General features: G+C 39.6%; 1 protein-coding gene across 1 annotated transcript in view; it reads right to left on the reverse strand.

Moving 5' to 3' along the window:
- Positions 1-1795: 1795 nt before the first annotated feature.
- The window catches only part of LOC127434213 (uncharacterized protein C18orf63), a 56496-nt gene continuing 43006 nt past the window's right edge, over positions 1796-15285 (reverse strand). The window contains exons 10-13 of the mRNA XM_051686777.1: positions 14661-14844; positions 6110-6610; positions 5281-5358; positions 1796-1921 (exon numbers count right to left, since the gene is read on the reverse strand). Of these exons, the coding sequence (XP_051542737.1) occupies positions 1796-1921; positions 5281-5358; positions 6110-6610; positions 14661-14844 (889 nt within the window). The remainder of the gene's footprint in view (positions 1922-5280; positions 5359-6109; positions 6611-14660; positions 14845-15285) is intronic.

A 15285-nucleotide genomic window follows, 5' to 3' on the forward strand; every position in this document is an offset into this window, starting at 1 on the left:
CTGCTATGTAGCATGATAGACCAATGTTATATCTCCTCTTTACTGTTTGAAGCAATTAATAAAAATAGATAGAATGCTCTGGTCAGCCTGTGTTTAAGTTATATGGGATATCTTATATTTCAATAATATAAAAAAGGTAAAGTTGCATGTTTCAGTTATAACAGCACTCATAAATTAGACTCTTTAACTCTGTATATTAGTTTTAGGTGCAGGCTGGCAGGTCAGAACTCAGGTAAACAGTGCAAATCAGAGCAGTAGAAGACTCCTGAGGCCTGTACTTTGAGATGAGAGCATGAACCAGCATGCAGGAGACTGAGGAATTTTTAGTGTGCCTTATGGCGACTGGCACTCATTCTAGGGTGCATTGATGACCGATAATGAATGAAAAATAAAGAAAGAGATAAGATGTATTTATACAGTATCTAGGGTGATAATTTGTTGTTGCCATTGTTTTTAAGATATGATCCAAATGGCTACATCAGTGGCATCCAATATTAGTTCAGCATGAACATAATGCTGACTTTTAGTAATGGAAGAACATATAGATAACAATAGATGATTCGACTTAATGTCCCACTTTATCAGTTGTCTGACTTCATCTTTATTCACATTTTGACTAGTTTCATTTTACAGTTGCTATCAAACTTGTGGTTTAAAATCTCATTAGGATGTATCCGAGATCCCACCCTTTAATGGTTGCATTTCCTAATTGTGACTTAACAAAAAGTCCTGACTCTGTAAAGTGTGGGAATGGTTTTTAAGGAACATTTCTTTAGGCTGAGGACTTAAACTATTAACCAACAACTCAACAAACTCCTGCTTTGCTGTTACAAACAAGCCATCCATCAATTAAATATCCTGACATTGGAAGCTGTTACAATAATGAATAACATTCGCCCAGTTAGTCACAGTGGGGGTGGTTGGAAGTCTGTTTCACATTCAAAACTTTGATGTGCAAAACATGCACAGCTCTTTTTAAAGCCTGACAAAATTTGCCCTTCAGAAGTGCATAGTTGCTCTTGCATGTCCTCCTACTTACTGCTAAGCTTTTCAAGTCAGATTTGAATGGGTCATTAAACATTTTTAGAATAAAAGGGAAAAAATAAAAAAAGTAAAAAAAAAAAAAAAAGACAAGAGTGGTATTGCTGTTTTAAGATACAGCAAGCTGAGTAGTTTTGCCCTATCATTAGCCATCAAAGTAGCTGGGTCTGATTTCCATTTTAGTCAAGGGCCTCTGACTCCACAGTCTTTGGAGTCTGAAATGTCATTAGGGTTGGTGAAAGTCGCCATCACCCTTGCATCAGTGTTTTCTGCAACTGTGCTCAGATTTGCTAAGATTCCAATGTCTCCATGTCTCTGAATTTAAACATCTCATCAAATTCTTCCAGACCAAATTATCTATGCTATCTACATTACCTTTTAAGCTATGTACTCTTACAGATTGCATGTTGTAGCAGGGTATGTTTGATTGCTGTCAAATGACCATCTCTCAAAGAAAAAGAGCAATCATGCAAAGAAAACTACTTTTTTTCCTTTCTCTTTATCTAGACCTCCTTTCAAAGCTCTGGATCCAGTTAAACAGTTTAAAAGGTTGTTTGGCCTTGCTTGAAAGAACGGCTTTAGCTAAGTGTCATGTGAAATAAACAACGTGGAACAACACATAACAATCTTATTATCGAAATGACAAAACAGTTTACCAATGGAACAAACAAAAACTCATTTGGCAAGATTAAAACCTCAATTTGCAAAATCTCACCAATAGTGTGGTTTTCAGGTGAGTAACCCATCCTGTGCCTTAAGTTTCACTTTTTATGACTATCATGACCTTTGACACTAGCTCCTCTTTCTTGTCCTTGGAGCGTACGCTGAATCCTCGACTCTTCAACCAAGCCTGCAGAGTCGCTGAGTTGACCTTTGAGAGCTGAGAACAGAGAAAAAAACAACAACAAAAAAAAAACACTTTAGAACTATAACAAATAATATGCATTAACTTGCTAAATAGACGGGTGATTATTGGAAATGTGTGTAACGATGTGATAAAGGAATAGATGATGACGATGACATGATGAACCCAAGTGCAGTTTTATTTTTCAAACATGGACCCAAAACCCTAACTACAAACGTAAACTAAACAAAAACATGAACTTGAACAAAACATAAACATGAACTTGACTCATGAACTTGACTTGGCTATACATGAACTTGACTTGGCATAACAAAACAACGTTACATACACAATACCTAACGAGAGACAATGGCAAACATGAGGGCTTAAATCAACCAATGAACAGACAGAACTATAAACAATATAGCAAGACTAATAAACTTAAACCAATGACAAACTAGAACTGATAACAAAGTAATCAAACAATGAACCAATGGAAACAAGACACATGAACAGGGGAAAACACATGACAAGATCACATGAGGGAACAGGAACTAAACTTGAAAATAAAAGACATGAAAAAACATGAACAAAACACATCTAGACGTGACAATGTGCCCTTAGGATACCTTTTCTGAAAACTGTACAAACTGTTATAGCAGGGTGTTACTTATTGTTACATTTCTATCGTTTTAGAATGATAAAAAGACATTACAGACATTACATTTTCTGTAAAGCTGCTTTGGAACAATGTGTATTGGGACATTACATTGTTTTTTTCTACCTTGGCAACAAAATCTCAATGTTCTCTCTTTGCACTGTCAAACCAACAAGTGATAGCCAGTGTATTTTACCAATCAGAAATTAACATAATTAATTATGTTACATGTAATGGCCAGCATCGTCCAATTACTGCCAACCATGTTAAAATAAAATTTAAAATGATAATAAGCACCTTATTTTCATCCTAACTCCATATAAAGCCTCTGAAAGCAATATTTTTAGCATTTGGATGAACCCATTGATTCTCAATGCGATAATGCACAGTAAATATAAGATTTCTAAGGAAGCCTACAATCCTCAAAAGTAGTCAGTATATTAAACAGCTTGCCGTTTCATGATAAATCAAAATTACAAATCAGATGAAACTAGAGATTCTAGTCTTTTGACCTCAAACAGGTTTCAATGTATAAACTTAATAAGGTTTCTTACCAGATGTAGTTTTGTTGGCGTTTCTCCCATAGACAAATTCCACTGGGATCGGCGCCATGTTGTTTTGTCACATGACTTGGTGCATCAAAATGTTAACCCTTTACTGAGAGCCCAGAGTGTTTTGATCTAATATCAGTCAGTTTAAATGAAATTAAATTATGCATAGCTGTAAGAGAAGACCGAACACAATGTCTGTGCAGTAGGACACAGGATCGCACAGGGTTAATGACATTCAAACAAGTCAATGAACACATGCCAGGCTTATAATGGATTTCATTTAGATTGTGATTTTAAGCAGAATGTTAGCCTCAGTCACCATTCACTTTCACTGATTTTTTTTTTTCTCTCCATACAATGAAAGTAAAGGCGACTGAGGCTAGCATTCTGGCTTATGTCTCGATCTGTGTTTCACGGAAGAATGTCATACATGTTTCGAACAACACGAGGTTGAGTAAATGATGACAGAATTTTTATTTTAGGTGAACTATCCATTCAAAGCCCACTTTAACCATGCTGGATGGTGAGAAAGAATTAAGTATTTGGCACTATACAGAATTTAAGCTAAATATCTGCCGACATTATTTATTGTCCCACTAATCTTCAAGATGTTTATCTTTTTCTCTAATGTGAATGATACAGCAAAGGAATCTGATTATGTTGATGTGAAGTTGCTGATTTTGGTAAGATAATGATCTTGTCCTTATGGAGAATATTCTTATGGTAAATATTATTCTATATATACGTGCATTGGAAATTATTAGAGTATTAAGTAATTATTAAATACTGTATATGTGGCATACAGTAAAATTTATCAGAAAAAGAAAGAAAGCTAGACTAGGCACTCCCATGCCTGATTATTGCCAGTCCTCTTCAATCAGATCAACACCCAAATATAACTTTTTCAGCAGCATGAAGTTGGCTAAAAGTTCTCACCCAGTAGCACACTATGACAAGGTCGAAAGAAATTCCAGAAAAAGGTGATTGAAATACATCCATCTGGAAAGGGTTACAGAGCTATTTCAGAGGCTCTGGGACTCCAAAGAACCACAGTGAGAGCCATTATCTCCAAATAGAGAAAACCTGGCACAGTAGTGAGCCTTTCCAGAAGTGGCCGACCTTCCAAGATCACAGCAACGACTCATCAAGGAAGTCACAAAAAAGCCATGGACAACATCCAAGGAACTGCAGGTCTCTCTCGCATCAATAAAGGTCACTGTTCATGACCCCACTATCAGAAAGACACTGGCCAAAAATGCCATCCATGGAAGAGTGGTGAGGTGAAAACCACTGCTAACCCAGAAGAACATTAAGGCTCATCCGAATTTTGCCAAAACACACCTTGATGATCTTCAAACCTTTTGGGAGAATGTTCTGTGGACTGATGAGTCGAAAGTGGAACTGTTTGGAAGACAGAGGTCCTGTTACATCTGCGTAAATCAAACACAGAATTCCACAAAAAGAACATCATACCTATGGTCAAGCATGGTGGTGGTAGTGTGATGGTGTGGGGATGCTTTGCTGCTTCAGGGCCAGGGTGGCTTGCAATAATTGAGGGAAACATGAATTCTGCTCTCTACCAGAAAATCGTAAAAGAGAGTGTCCGGTTATCAGTTTGTGAGTTGAAGCTCAAGCGCAACTGGATTATGCAGCAACACAATGATCCATAGCATAGGAGTAAGTCCACCTCTGAATGGCTCAAAAGAAGCAAAATTAAAGTTTTGGAGTGGCCTAGTCAAAATCCTGACTTGAACCCGATTGAGATGCTGTGGTAGGACCTTAAATGGGCAGTTCATGCTCAAAAACCCTCCAATGTAGCTGAACTAAAGCAGTTCTGCAAAGAAGAGTGGACCAGAATTCATCACAGTGTTGTGAAAGACTGATCTCCAGCTATCGGAAGCGTTTGGTTGCAGCTGTTGCTGCTAAAGGTGGCACAACCATCTATTAAGTTTAAGGGGGCAGTTAGTTTTTCACATGGGTGATATAGGTGTTGGAGAACTTTTTTGCTTCAATAAAAACTGAAAACTGTATTTTGTGTTTACTCAGGTTGCCTTTGTTTTATGTTATATCTCGATTGAAGATCTAAAACAATTTAGCAAAAATATACACAAAACTAGAAGAAATCAGAAAGGGGGCAAATACTTTTTATAGTACTAGTAAAATAAGGTAAAAATATCCTAAATTACCTTATTGCTTTTTGCATACTTCTCCACATCCTGCACACTCTGTTTGAGTCTCTTTGGTTTTGACTCAATTACATCTCCCTAAAATATGAGACAGCATCAGAAGCAACAAATACACACATTTCTGTCAACATCACTCATTAATGTTTATAAATTATTATTTTTTTATATTTTTATTTGGTGGGGGGGGGCACCACCTCATTTGTGTTGTCTTTCTTAAGCTGTGCCCTGAAATCAACTGTAATGTCTACTGTGAGTATAGCAATTTACAAACAAGATTTTTTAAATTTTCTGAAGAAAATGTGAGTGGTGCTTGCTCATGCAAAACTTGCCATTGTATTTGAATCGCTGCCCCAAGTGGCCGAAGGTGGAAGTGTTGTTGAATATATGGGCATGTATGAGCACCAGTTTCCGGGTGCAGTGTCCACAGAGTGGTTGAGTTTTTTGTTGTTTAATGATGTTATACAGTCAACAGGAATGCATAATGTATTAACTATATGCCCTAACCCAAACCCCAACCCTAAATCTAACTGTCAATGGAGTAAAAATGTAATTTTAGAGTGAAAATTCAACATCTGAATCATGCTCAAAATTGTTTATGTTAACACACTTTCTTTCTGGTTCTCATGGGACAAGAACCCATGTCATAAAGGTTGCACCTGCAACGTGTTATCAATAGCACTAGAGGGAAAGGTGATCACAGTTTAACTGATGCAAAAATGTCTCATGGGGGATGGTGCTTGTCAGTAATTGGGGTTGATATGTGAACTTTCAGAAGCAACATGTTGATTTCCCATTTGAACATGTTGGCTTGTTTGCATGGCTTACTTACCCCTCTATTGCTGGGTATCTCAGGCATGCGCTGGGGCTGTGTGTAAACAAAAGGCTGCTGTGGCAGAACCCATGTGACCCCACTGTTGGCCTTTTGACCCACAGAAAAGGATAGGGTCACCCGCTCAGGGCCTGGCCTTTTTAACTGGTCAAAAAGGGCTGATGGGGTGGAGCATTGTAGACTGGTAGAAGATGACAGACTGGAAGATGAAACAGGCCTTATAATTGCAGTCAACTTCTGCCCTTCTAGTTTCTGCTGTTTCTCTGCAGGGGTCTTGGTCATCATGTTCACATGGCCGATGTGTGATTTGTTCTTGAAGATTGGCACAAGCTTTGGCCTCTGAAACACAGACTGAGACTGGCTGTGTGTAAAATGAGCATTTGCGTGAGAGGAAGTGGATGGTGTTGCGCAGTTGGAGGAAGTCCAGCTGCTGGGTCTTTGATTCAGCACAGCCCTGCTGGTGTTTTCTGTTGTCAAATTCACAGGCAGTGCCCCAGAGCACTAAAAATTTGAGGAAAAGAGAAGTTTGTGAAAGGTGTAAAATGTAAACATATGGGTAATTCTACAATAAATGCGACAAACCAGCTGAGAAAATGTCTTAAAAACCTTTTAGATGTGGTCGGACTAGGCTTTGCACTCCCATTAAAATGCTTCTAAACACCGGAGACCAAAAACGCAAGCTCATGCGAAGAAATTTTGTTTTCCGCTGTGGACAAAAGTTTAAGTTTGGTGAACTCTCACTTTCACCTTGCATGATGGGAAGATGTGTGACAAATAGAAGACTGAAATACTGACCTCTTGGCTGAATACAAAGAATACATATTTCAAAGCTGCATGTTTTTATTGATTCAGTAAAGTGAGTAGATGGTATGTTTTAACATTTTGAATGTAATATTATTTTTTTATTTGTGATTTATTATTTATAAAAAAATAAAAAATAAAAATAGCCTTCGAGCGTGAGATAATATCCTGTTCGGTGTGGTTGTCCTAAATTATTTTGCATGCTCAAAGCCTAGTGTGACCACAGTTTTATTCTTCAATAAATAATTGAGCCTAATAATTGTTTAAATGTATTACCAAAAGACAGTTCTGTTATATCAATGTATAGGTGGTAACACCAAGACACCAAGAAAAGACTTACTAAAAAATAAAAACAGACATTTTTGCTTACTGGTTAAAGAGCATAAGGAAACATTACTTGTATATCAATATTTACTATTTTTAATGAAAAATGTATAGAAAATTATTCACACCACAAACACTATAAAATATAAGATTTAACTCAAACAATGTGTAAATTTCTAATTCTTCAAACAGGAAATAGTTCAAAAGCTTTCTGACTGGTATTGTATTCTGGTCATGATGTATTTGGGTAACATCACAGACATTTACATTAATTGTATTATATAAACTATTACTATTTTCTTAATAATCAATATAATCAGTAAACAATTATTTTTAAATAAACTTTCATATATTTTCTGTAATTGTAGCCAAAAAATTCTTGTGAAATTTAAATTTATATGGTTACATTTCCAGTGTACTCAAAGTGTAGAGGCAGAAATGCTGTTTTTAAAAAATCTTGACATTAAAAACTATTTTATCAACCTTTAAAAAAAATTTTTTATTGTCTAATCTTAAAAATAGCAATACATTAAATTTTCAAAATAACTTTAATTTTTGAGGAATAGCTCATTTTAATGTGGGATTGCTCAGACATGGATTGCAACACTTATTGTAAAATGACCCATATACAGTCTGTTGCAACAAGGCTGGCTAACTTTCCCTCCAGAGCAATGAGCTTTCACAGTCACATGGAAAAAAGACATTTCCAATAATTAAATCTGTAAGGTTCATCTTCTTCAACATCCAAAATGAATTAAACACAGTCAGATAATCACTGGGGGCCTAACGTTATCATTATCAATCATTATGAGCTTAATGAAAGCTTCCCGTGTGCCAACTTTCCATTTGCCATTTACTGTAGTGTTTCACATCATGTTCCACAGCATTTGTCAAAGTTTAATAACATCAACGTGAACTCTGGCCAGCATAAATTAAACTTTAGCCCATCTGGCGGACTGTTAGACTCTCTGCATGTGCCAACAACAACCGCATGGAAGAAATTACCTAATGTAGTGTCAGATATTGTTCTGTCTGGAAACTCTATATGTTTTAAATGACAGGCTTACGTTATTCCTACAAACTAATGGATTGTTTTTTAAGGCTATAAGACTATACCAGGAATACTTTGGCTACTGTCCATATACACTTCTCGTATGTATCATTTGCTCCACTTTCACTGTGAGTTTAGGCAAGTTATTATATTCTGAGCACTTTCAGGATATCATAATTCAACTACTGATGCCAGGGATCTCCATTCTTTAATTCCATGATTGCACTGTTTATTAAATAAACTGTGCCTGTGTTGGCCCTCATGTATTCAGATAGAAGACAAAGGCAGGCCTAACACAGTCGTAAAACCTAACTTAGGCCCCCATATCAAGTCATAAATCTTACTGATAAAAACCGCGCCAAAATCAAACAAAGGGAGTCCAAAACAGACTACAAATCCCATGAAGCCTTGCTCACTAAAGGATCGAACTCTCAACTCCTATTGGATGAGGCACACGACAGAACGCACCTCAACCATGACATAATCAGGAGTAGAAATACCTCTGAAATGCTTCCGGGATTTGCTTCCAGCAACTTTGCTCGCCGTGTGTAGATGCAGCTCATCGCTGCTTTCAGGTGTAGCCTCATGGCACAAGGAAGTAATGTCCGACTTGAAACTGTGGCCATACAATATACATCTCGCTGGATGAGTTGAGATTACTCTGTGTTCCACCGAACACTCTAACGGATCTGAAGGAGACCACCGAGCAATCCGCATCTTCATCCGTTTGCTTGCAGAAGTGAAGAGAGAAAAGATTTCTCTTCCATCTTCAATCAAATCGACATTGCTGAATTCTCCGCCAGCCCGCCGAGAATCAGCAGCCGTACCGCCCACCGACAGAGCGAGGAAGCGTCCTCCCGTCATCACCCGATCCTCGAGGAACCGAGTCGGAGTTAAAGGACAGATGAACACACATTCTGCATCCTCATGCGATTCAAGTAAGAGGTTTACGTCTGGGCAGAGATAGAATATTATAGTGTGTTATTCTTGTGTATCAAGGTTATTGCTTGTACAGTTTACGGACCACCATGTCTGCTCATTATTAATACTCAGGGTATTAATTATCATGAATTTGATTTGCTGTATTGTAGTCCAACCACACTGGGCTTTTGTGCATTTCCGCATCGCGGGTGAGACCGGCAAACTGAGTTTATCCATTAAAGAATCAAAGACTGCGGGACGGTTTACGAGCCGTCCACCGCGTCTCTGAGTGATAAACTAACAGCTGTTTTCTCTCCCATGATCGCGAAATCGGCTTTGGGGCCGTCACTTAATTCTCTCTCTCTCTCTCTCGTACTAACCACACACACACACACACACACACACACGCGACCCCTCACAAACATTCTGGCACACATTTTTGGATAGAAGATAGCTTCATGATAAAGCTCAGCTTTGTCCCTATGCTACCATTGACTGGTTTCTCTCCGCCCACATTCGTGGTCATATTCCCTGGCCGGAAGTCTCGCGTGACATACTCTCCACAAGAGTCACGTCCGCCATTTTGTGCGCATCCCTCCTTACACACACACACACACTCTCATACACACACCTATGTGTTACAGGATTATTTTAGTTTCCATATCTAATCATATCACTGTTTAGTTTGTAGTTGTAAGTCGGAAGTTTATTGACTGCATTGTATTAATTATTAATTGATGTTACTGCATAAATAAACTTTGTTATATTACAAAGAGAAGTGTTTTGGTTTGTTTTGCATACACCTGTGTCATGCTGACAGGATGTCAGTGCTCATATTCAAGCCTTCATTCATTGATTTTTCTCGTAAATCGATATTCTTTGGATGTCGATTTTCCTAAGAAAACAATCTAATATTGAGACTGTTATACTATCTGGTTATTAGTCCCTGATTCCAGGGTGGTGCCCCATCAAAATTAATCCTTATTAATATTCTTTTGATTTTTGATAATTGATAATTATCTTTGATGATTGTTGAATTTGAATGATCAATAAGCTAGTGTTAATTTTAATTAATGTTTCATCGATGTTAACAATTAACAATTATCTTTGATAATTGTTGATTTAAAGGATTAGAAAAAGCTAACATTGATTCTCATCAATGTTCTATTGATTTTAATAATTAATAATTATCTTTGATAATTATTAATTATTGCTGATAACCAAACCTGCTCCTAAACGTAGTGCACTACATTTACTGGAGCCCCATATGAGGTTTTAATGAGTTAGATTCAATTAATTAATTTAAATATTAATTAATAACTAAAGAAATAATTACCAATTATTTCTGATAGTAACACTGATCTAAACTATCAGTAAAGCCCTACATAATAATTGGTGCCCCGTGTGAGGCATCCTACGTGCCAGTTATGTCACAGTGTGTATGCATAAGAATCCAAAGTAAAGTTTGGTTCTGTTTGACAATTGACTTCTCACAACTTGCCAAACATAAGCCAGTGTGGTGTGAAAGTGCTCTTAAGAGTGTATTAGGGGTTGGTAAATTTACTATAGTCTGCTTAAAATCTGCTGTTGTTGTTATTTAACTCCTAACACTTTCACCTAGATGTTACAGAGGTGCCAAGTCACCTCATTGACATCCAAAGAGAGAACGCAGTGAAATTCGCACATTACATAACAGTAGCCCATAAGCCACAGGTTGAAGCCTCTCACCTGTGCGTTCGTGTCAGCATTATAGAAACTGTAAAACAACAAGCTATCAGAGCCACTGTGTCGCAAGAATTTTTACTGTCCCAGTAAAATGAGTCACCAATAACCCCGCGTGACTGGAGCTGAAGCTCCACAGAGGTCAGTCGACCCAGCACTGCAAGATGTAGTCGCTGCTGTCCTCCGCCTCTCTGTAGAGGAGAGAGATAACCTTAATGGCTACAATATTAGTCGTTGTGATGAAGCATTGCAGGAACTAGTTGATTAGGTCAACAACACGATCGGGAAGCCAAAGCGCACAATCCTGGACCTAGTGGGCCAAATGTTCCTTCTCCATCACCGCAGAACCCAATTGCAAACTGCCGAGCACCAGGCCCAGCTCGCCCTGCTGCAGAGCAGCTACAAAGCGGTGCAGAGGGAAAATCTCAGCCTGCATCAAGACGTTAGGTGCACCCAAGTCCAGGCACAGGAAGATAATGCACGGATGCAGGAGGAAAACGAAACCCTGCGCAGGCAGCTTCAAGCTGCCCAGCTAAGAGTAGAGTCAGATCAGGTAAGTGCAGCTTAAAAGCACAGCACAACATCTGACAAAGAAGAGGGCCCCCTCTTTAGCGCTACATGTAGAAATGTGCCCCTGAGAAACCCGGGGACACACGCTAGGAGCCGAGCTGCCCCTAGTGGTACAGTCTCTGACTTCGTCCTCCAAGACACCTTTCAAGCTCCTCCAGCGGCCTGCTGGTTGGATGCAGGTGCCCCTCCTTACAGTTGCCCTCCTAGTCAGTTTTCAGTCACGCCACCTTGCGCTTCAAACCGACTGATTCCACACCATGGAGGGGGGACAATTATTTTCAAGCCCAGAGTGGTGTAAGCAGCTCGAAGATCCCATTAGCCAGGGAGCTGTACGCAACCCGGGGTCCACCCCCACGCGTCGACTGGACTCCTTCCCCACCACGAAGGGGAGGAAGTCGTCCTCATTGCTATAGCGATCTGAGTGACTATGGTGTTTCGGATGACTCAGACGACCCGTGGTCATACCGCCACCAACGCTGCACATCCAACAACTCAAGTCCCTCGCAGGGGACATAGAGCACTTTGACCCAAGTAATCAAGATTCAAACATTGACAATTATCTCAGAGAAATTGAGCACTGTCTGGTTGACTTGCCTTATGCTTCATCGTGTGAAAAACTCAAGCTTATATGGAAGACCACAGTAAGGAGTGTCCATGCGTTCATGGAAACGTTATTGACTGGTACTCGAAACCGCTACTCAGCTCTGTGTAAAGCTCTACGCAAGGAGTATTCGCTGTATATCGATGAAGCCACCGCTACCATATCTGCTTTCGCCATCACCCAGAAGAGGCACGAGCCTCCGCGTGAGTATTACAGATGCCTGAGAATCGCGTACTACCAAGGAAGTAACGAACCAGGTCTGGAGGATGAACGAGCTTTCAAGTCTCTTTTCCTTCACAACCTCCACGAGTGCGTGCGATATGACGTCATGATGCACTGCAGAACGGGCAACCCCACCATGCAGGAAATCAGAAGGTATGCGCAACTGGCATGGGAGACACATGTCCACCCTGCTCGAGGGCACGAAGGCAACACCAGAGTCCTGGGGATCCAAGCCTCATATGCAGACCTAGCGTTTGAAGGCAACGAAATGCCTTGCGTTAAGGTGAATGCTAGAACAGGACCCCAGAGGCACCGATCACCCCGCCAGCAGGGTAGGCAACAGAACCAGGAGGGTGGTAACCAGACACACCCCCAGGGTCATGGCAGGCCTAAACGACAAAACATTCGCCTGCCGAAAGGAAAGGTGTGGTTCGAACGAAAACCCAAACAAGAAGGTGGGTGGGTAGAAAAGGTTTCAAATCCCCTCAGAGAACAAGATTTGAGAAAAGAAATGGAGGATATAAGGAGATGCTTGACTGAGTTAGTAACTAAGCTTGACATGCTCCATTGTTCAACAGGTCCGCCGACCTCCTCAAAGGAACACGGCACTGAAACCCCGTCAGTATGACTAGACGATGTACCCCCTCCCGTTAACGCCAAAGTTTACCTTGTAGGTCGGGAAAAGGGGAACAGGGTCCAAGCTGCTCCCCAAAACAGTCACTCCTAACATGCCACACCCTCCTTTCTGACTTTCTTGGGCAATCTGTACCATAAGGGCAACGCCTGTCACATGGGTCATTCAGCTCCCACGCACTACTCGACACCGGTTCTGAAATAGTCTAATGGGTTCCAACACCTTCGCAGAGGTGGCTAGAGCAAAGCTTTCCCTTGGCAAACCGTTATAGACAGAGACCTGCAACGAAAGCATCACAAGCTACATGCAAGATGGGTCGTCTATCACAAAACGGGCCTGGATTGACACCTTTCAAGGGATGACGCTAGTACACCCTGTTTACATATGTCCCATTAATACGGAACCACTGTTAGTTGGCCAGGACCTACTGAACCGATTGGCTCCGCTCATTGACTGCCATCGTGGACACATAGGCTCAGGTTGATATACCGAGACCACTTAGTCCAGAAAACAGTTCGCCAGCTTCAGATGGACAAGTCGCCATCATCCAAAAATCCAGCAGAGACGACGACTCCAATAAGAACAATTACAGGGCCTGAATAAAACCCTTCAGGGTACTATAGTCACTGTAAATTTGTACTCCATTCTGATCAATAACACTTTGCACGCTTTAGGGATTTTGTCAGAGAAGATAACTTATGTGCGTATAGTTAGAGATCTAATGCAGGACCTCCTCAGGGAAATTAGCTCCTCAGTCAACAGTCTGAGTGGTGGAAGGATTCCAGCTTACCTGGTCTCCCTAGACCTTGTCAAACAAATATTAATTATTGCTGATAACCAAACCCGCTCCTAAATGTAGCGCACTACATTTACTGGAGCCCCATATGACGTTTTAATGAGTTAGATTAAATTAATTAGTTTAAATATCAATTAATAACTAAAGAAATAATTACCAATTATTTCTGATAGTAACACTGATCTAAACTACCAGTAAAGCCCTATACCTGTCTGTTCATACAATCACTTTGAAAAGAAGAAGAACAAAATAAAAGAACTGTATTAAAAAATTCACATCTTTACAAAAACCTATACAAAGAACTAGTGCACTGCAAAACTTTTAACATGGAAAAGATCAATAATTTAGTTTTTATTTTACATACAGTATGCATCTCTGGTATTTACTTAGAAATTTTGCTTTTTTATTTTATTTTTGCTTTTGCCATTTTATTCATAGCAGCAGTGAGAGTGGAAACAATAGGGAGTAGTTGTAATTGTAAGTAGAGAAGATGGTACTACTGGTATTGTTGCATTCATTGTTAAGCTCTGCATTTTGAGCTGCTGTCTCATTTTATCACTTCTGTATTTGTACAGTATCTTTTTTTCTTCTTCTTCTTTTAAACAAGGGATTAACACTGTCTACATAATCCACTTACAACATGAATGTAAAACCTGGTTAGCATACGCATCTCAATGGCTCTGATCAACAATTGAACACATCCTTTTGCATCTGTGTTTCAGATGAGCTTTGTCATATCAAATGAGCCAAATGTCCGGTGTAGTATTAAGCAGCAGACACTATTCAATAATGTCACATCCAATTGATTGTTACGTCACGTTAATCAGCAGGAGAGTAATCTGACTCTCAGAGCAGCTCATAACTGTCTGAATGAATGCTTGTGATTGTGTACACGTGCATGACCAATACCTGACAGATTGGTCTGATCAATTCATTGTTGTAGTAGCAAGGCTTGCTGGCCATCTGCACTGGAATCCCACACACAAACTCCAGTCCTTCCCGCAGATCTGATATGAAGGTGTTCAGCACCCCTTGCAGGTCAACTCTGGGAAAGCACTGTATTGGCTGAGTGCGTATACAGCACAATGGATATCTGAGCAGGAAATTAAGGATACATGTCTGCCAAGAGAGAACATATATCAGCTTTCCAAAAGAACAAACACTACTGAATTATCATATTTGCATTCTTACAGTCTTTACTTAGTCACTGTAAATGGTCATTTTAAAGCAGACCTGATTGTATCATTTATGTGTATGGATCTAGTTCCAGTGTGAGCATGGTGGTTATGTAACATTAATAATGGGAGACATGTTTGGGAGTGGAGTTGAATTCCCAGAGTCCCATGAAATTAATCCAGACAAAGGCTGTGTTATAGCATACTATCACACCACTGTCTTACTATTTTCGCAGTTTATGCATTCTGCATGTAGTATGCAAATGTTCTGTATTGCATGTATAGAGCAGGGGTTTTCAAACTCTTTGATGCCAAGGACCCCTGAATATATGCTGAATAACAAAAACAAAGGCAGTGAT

The sequence above is a fragment of the Myxocyprinus asiaticus genome, chromosome 44 (genome assembly GCF_019703515.2).
Source record: "Myxocyprinus asiaticus isolate MX2 ecotype Aquarium Trade chromosome 44, UBuf_Myxa_2, whole genome shotgun sequence".
NCBI classification, from domain to species: Eukaryota; Metazoa; Chordata; class Actinopteri; order Cypriniformes; family Catostomidae; genus Myxocyprinus; species Myxocyprinus asiaticus.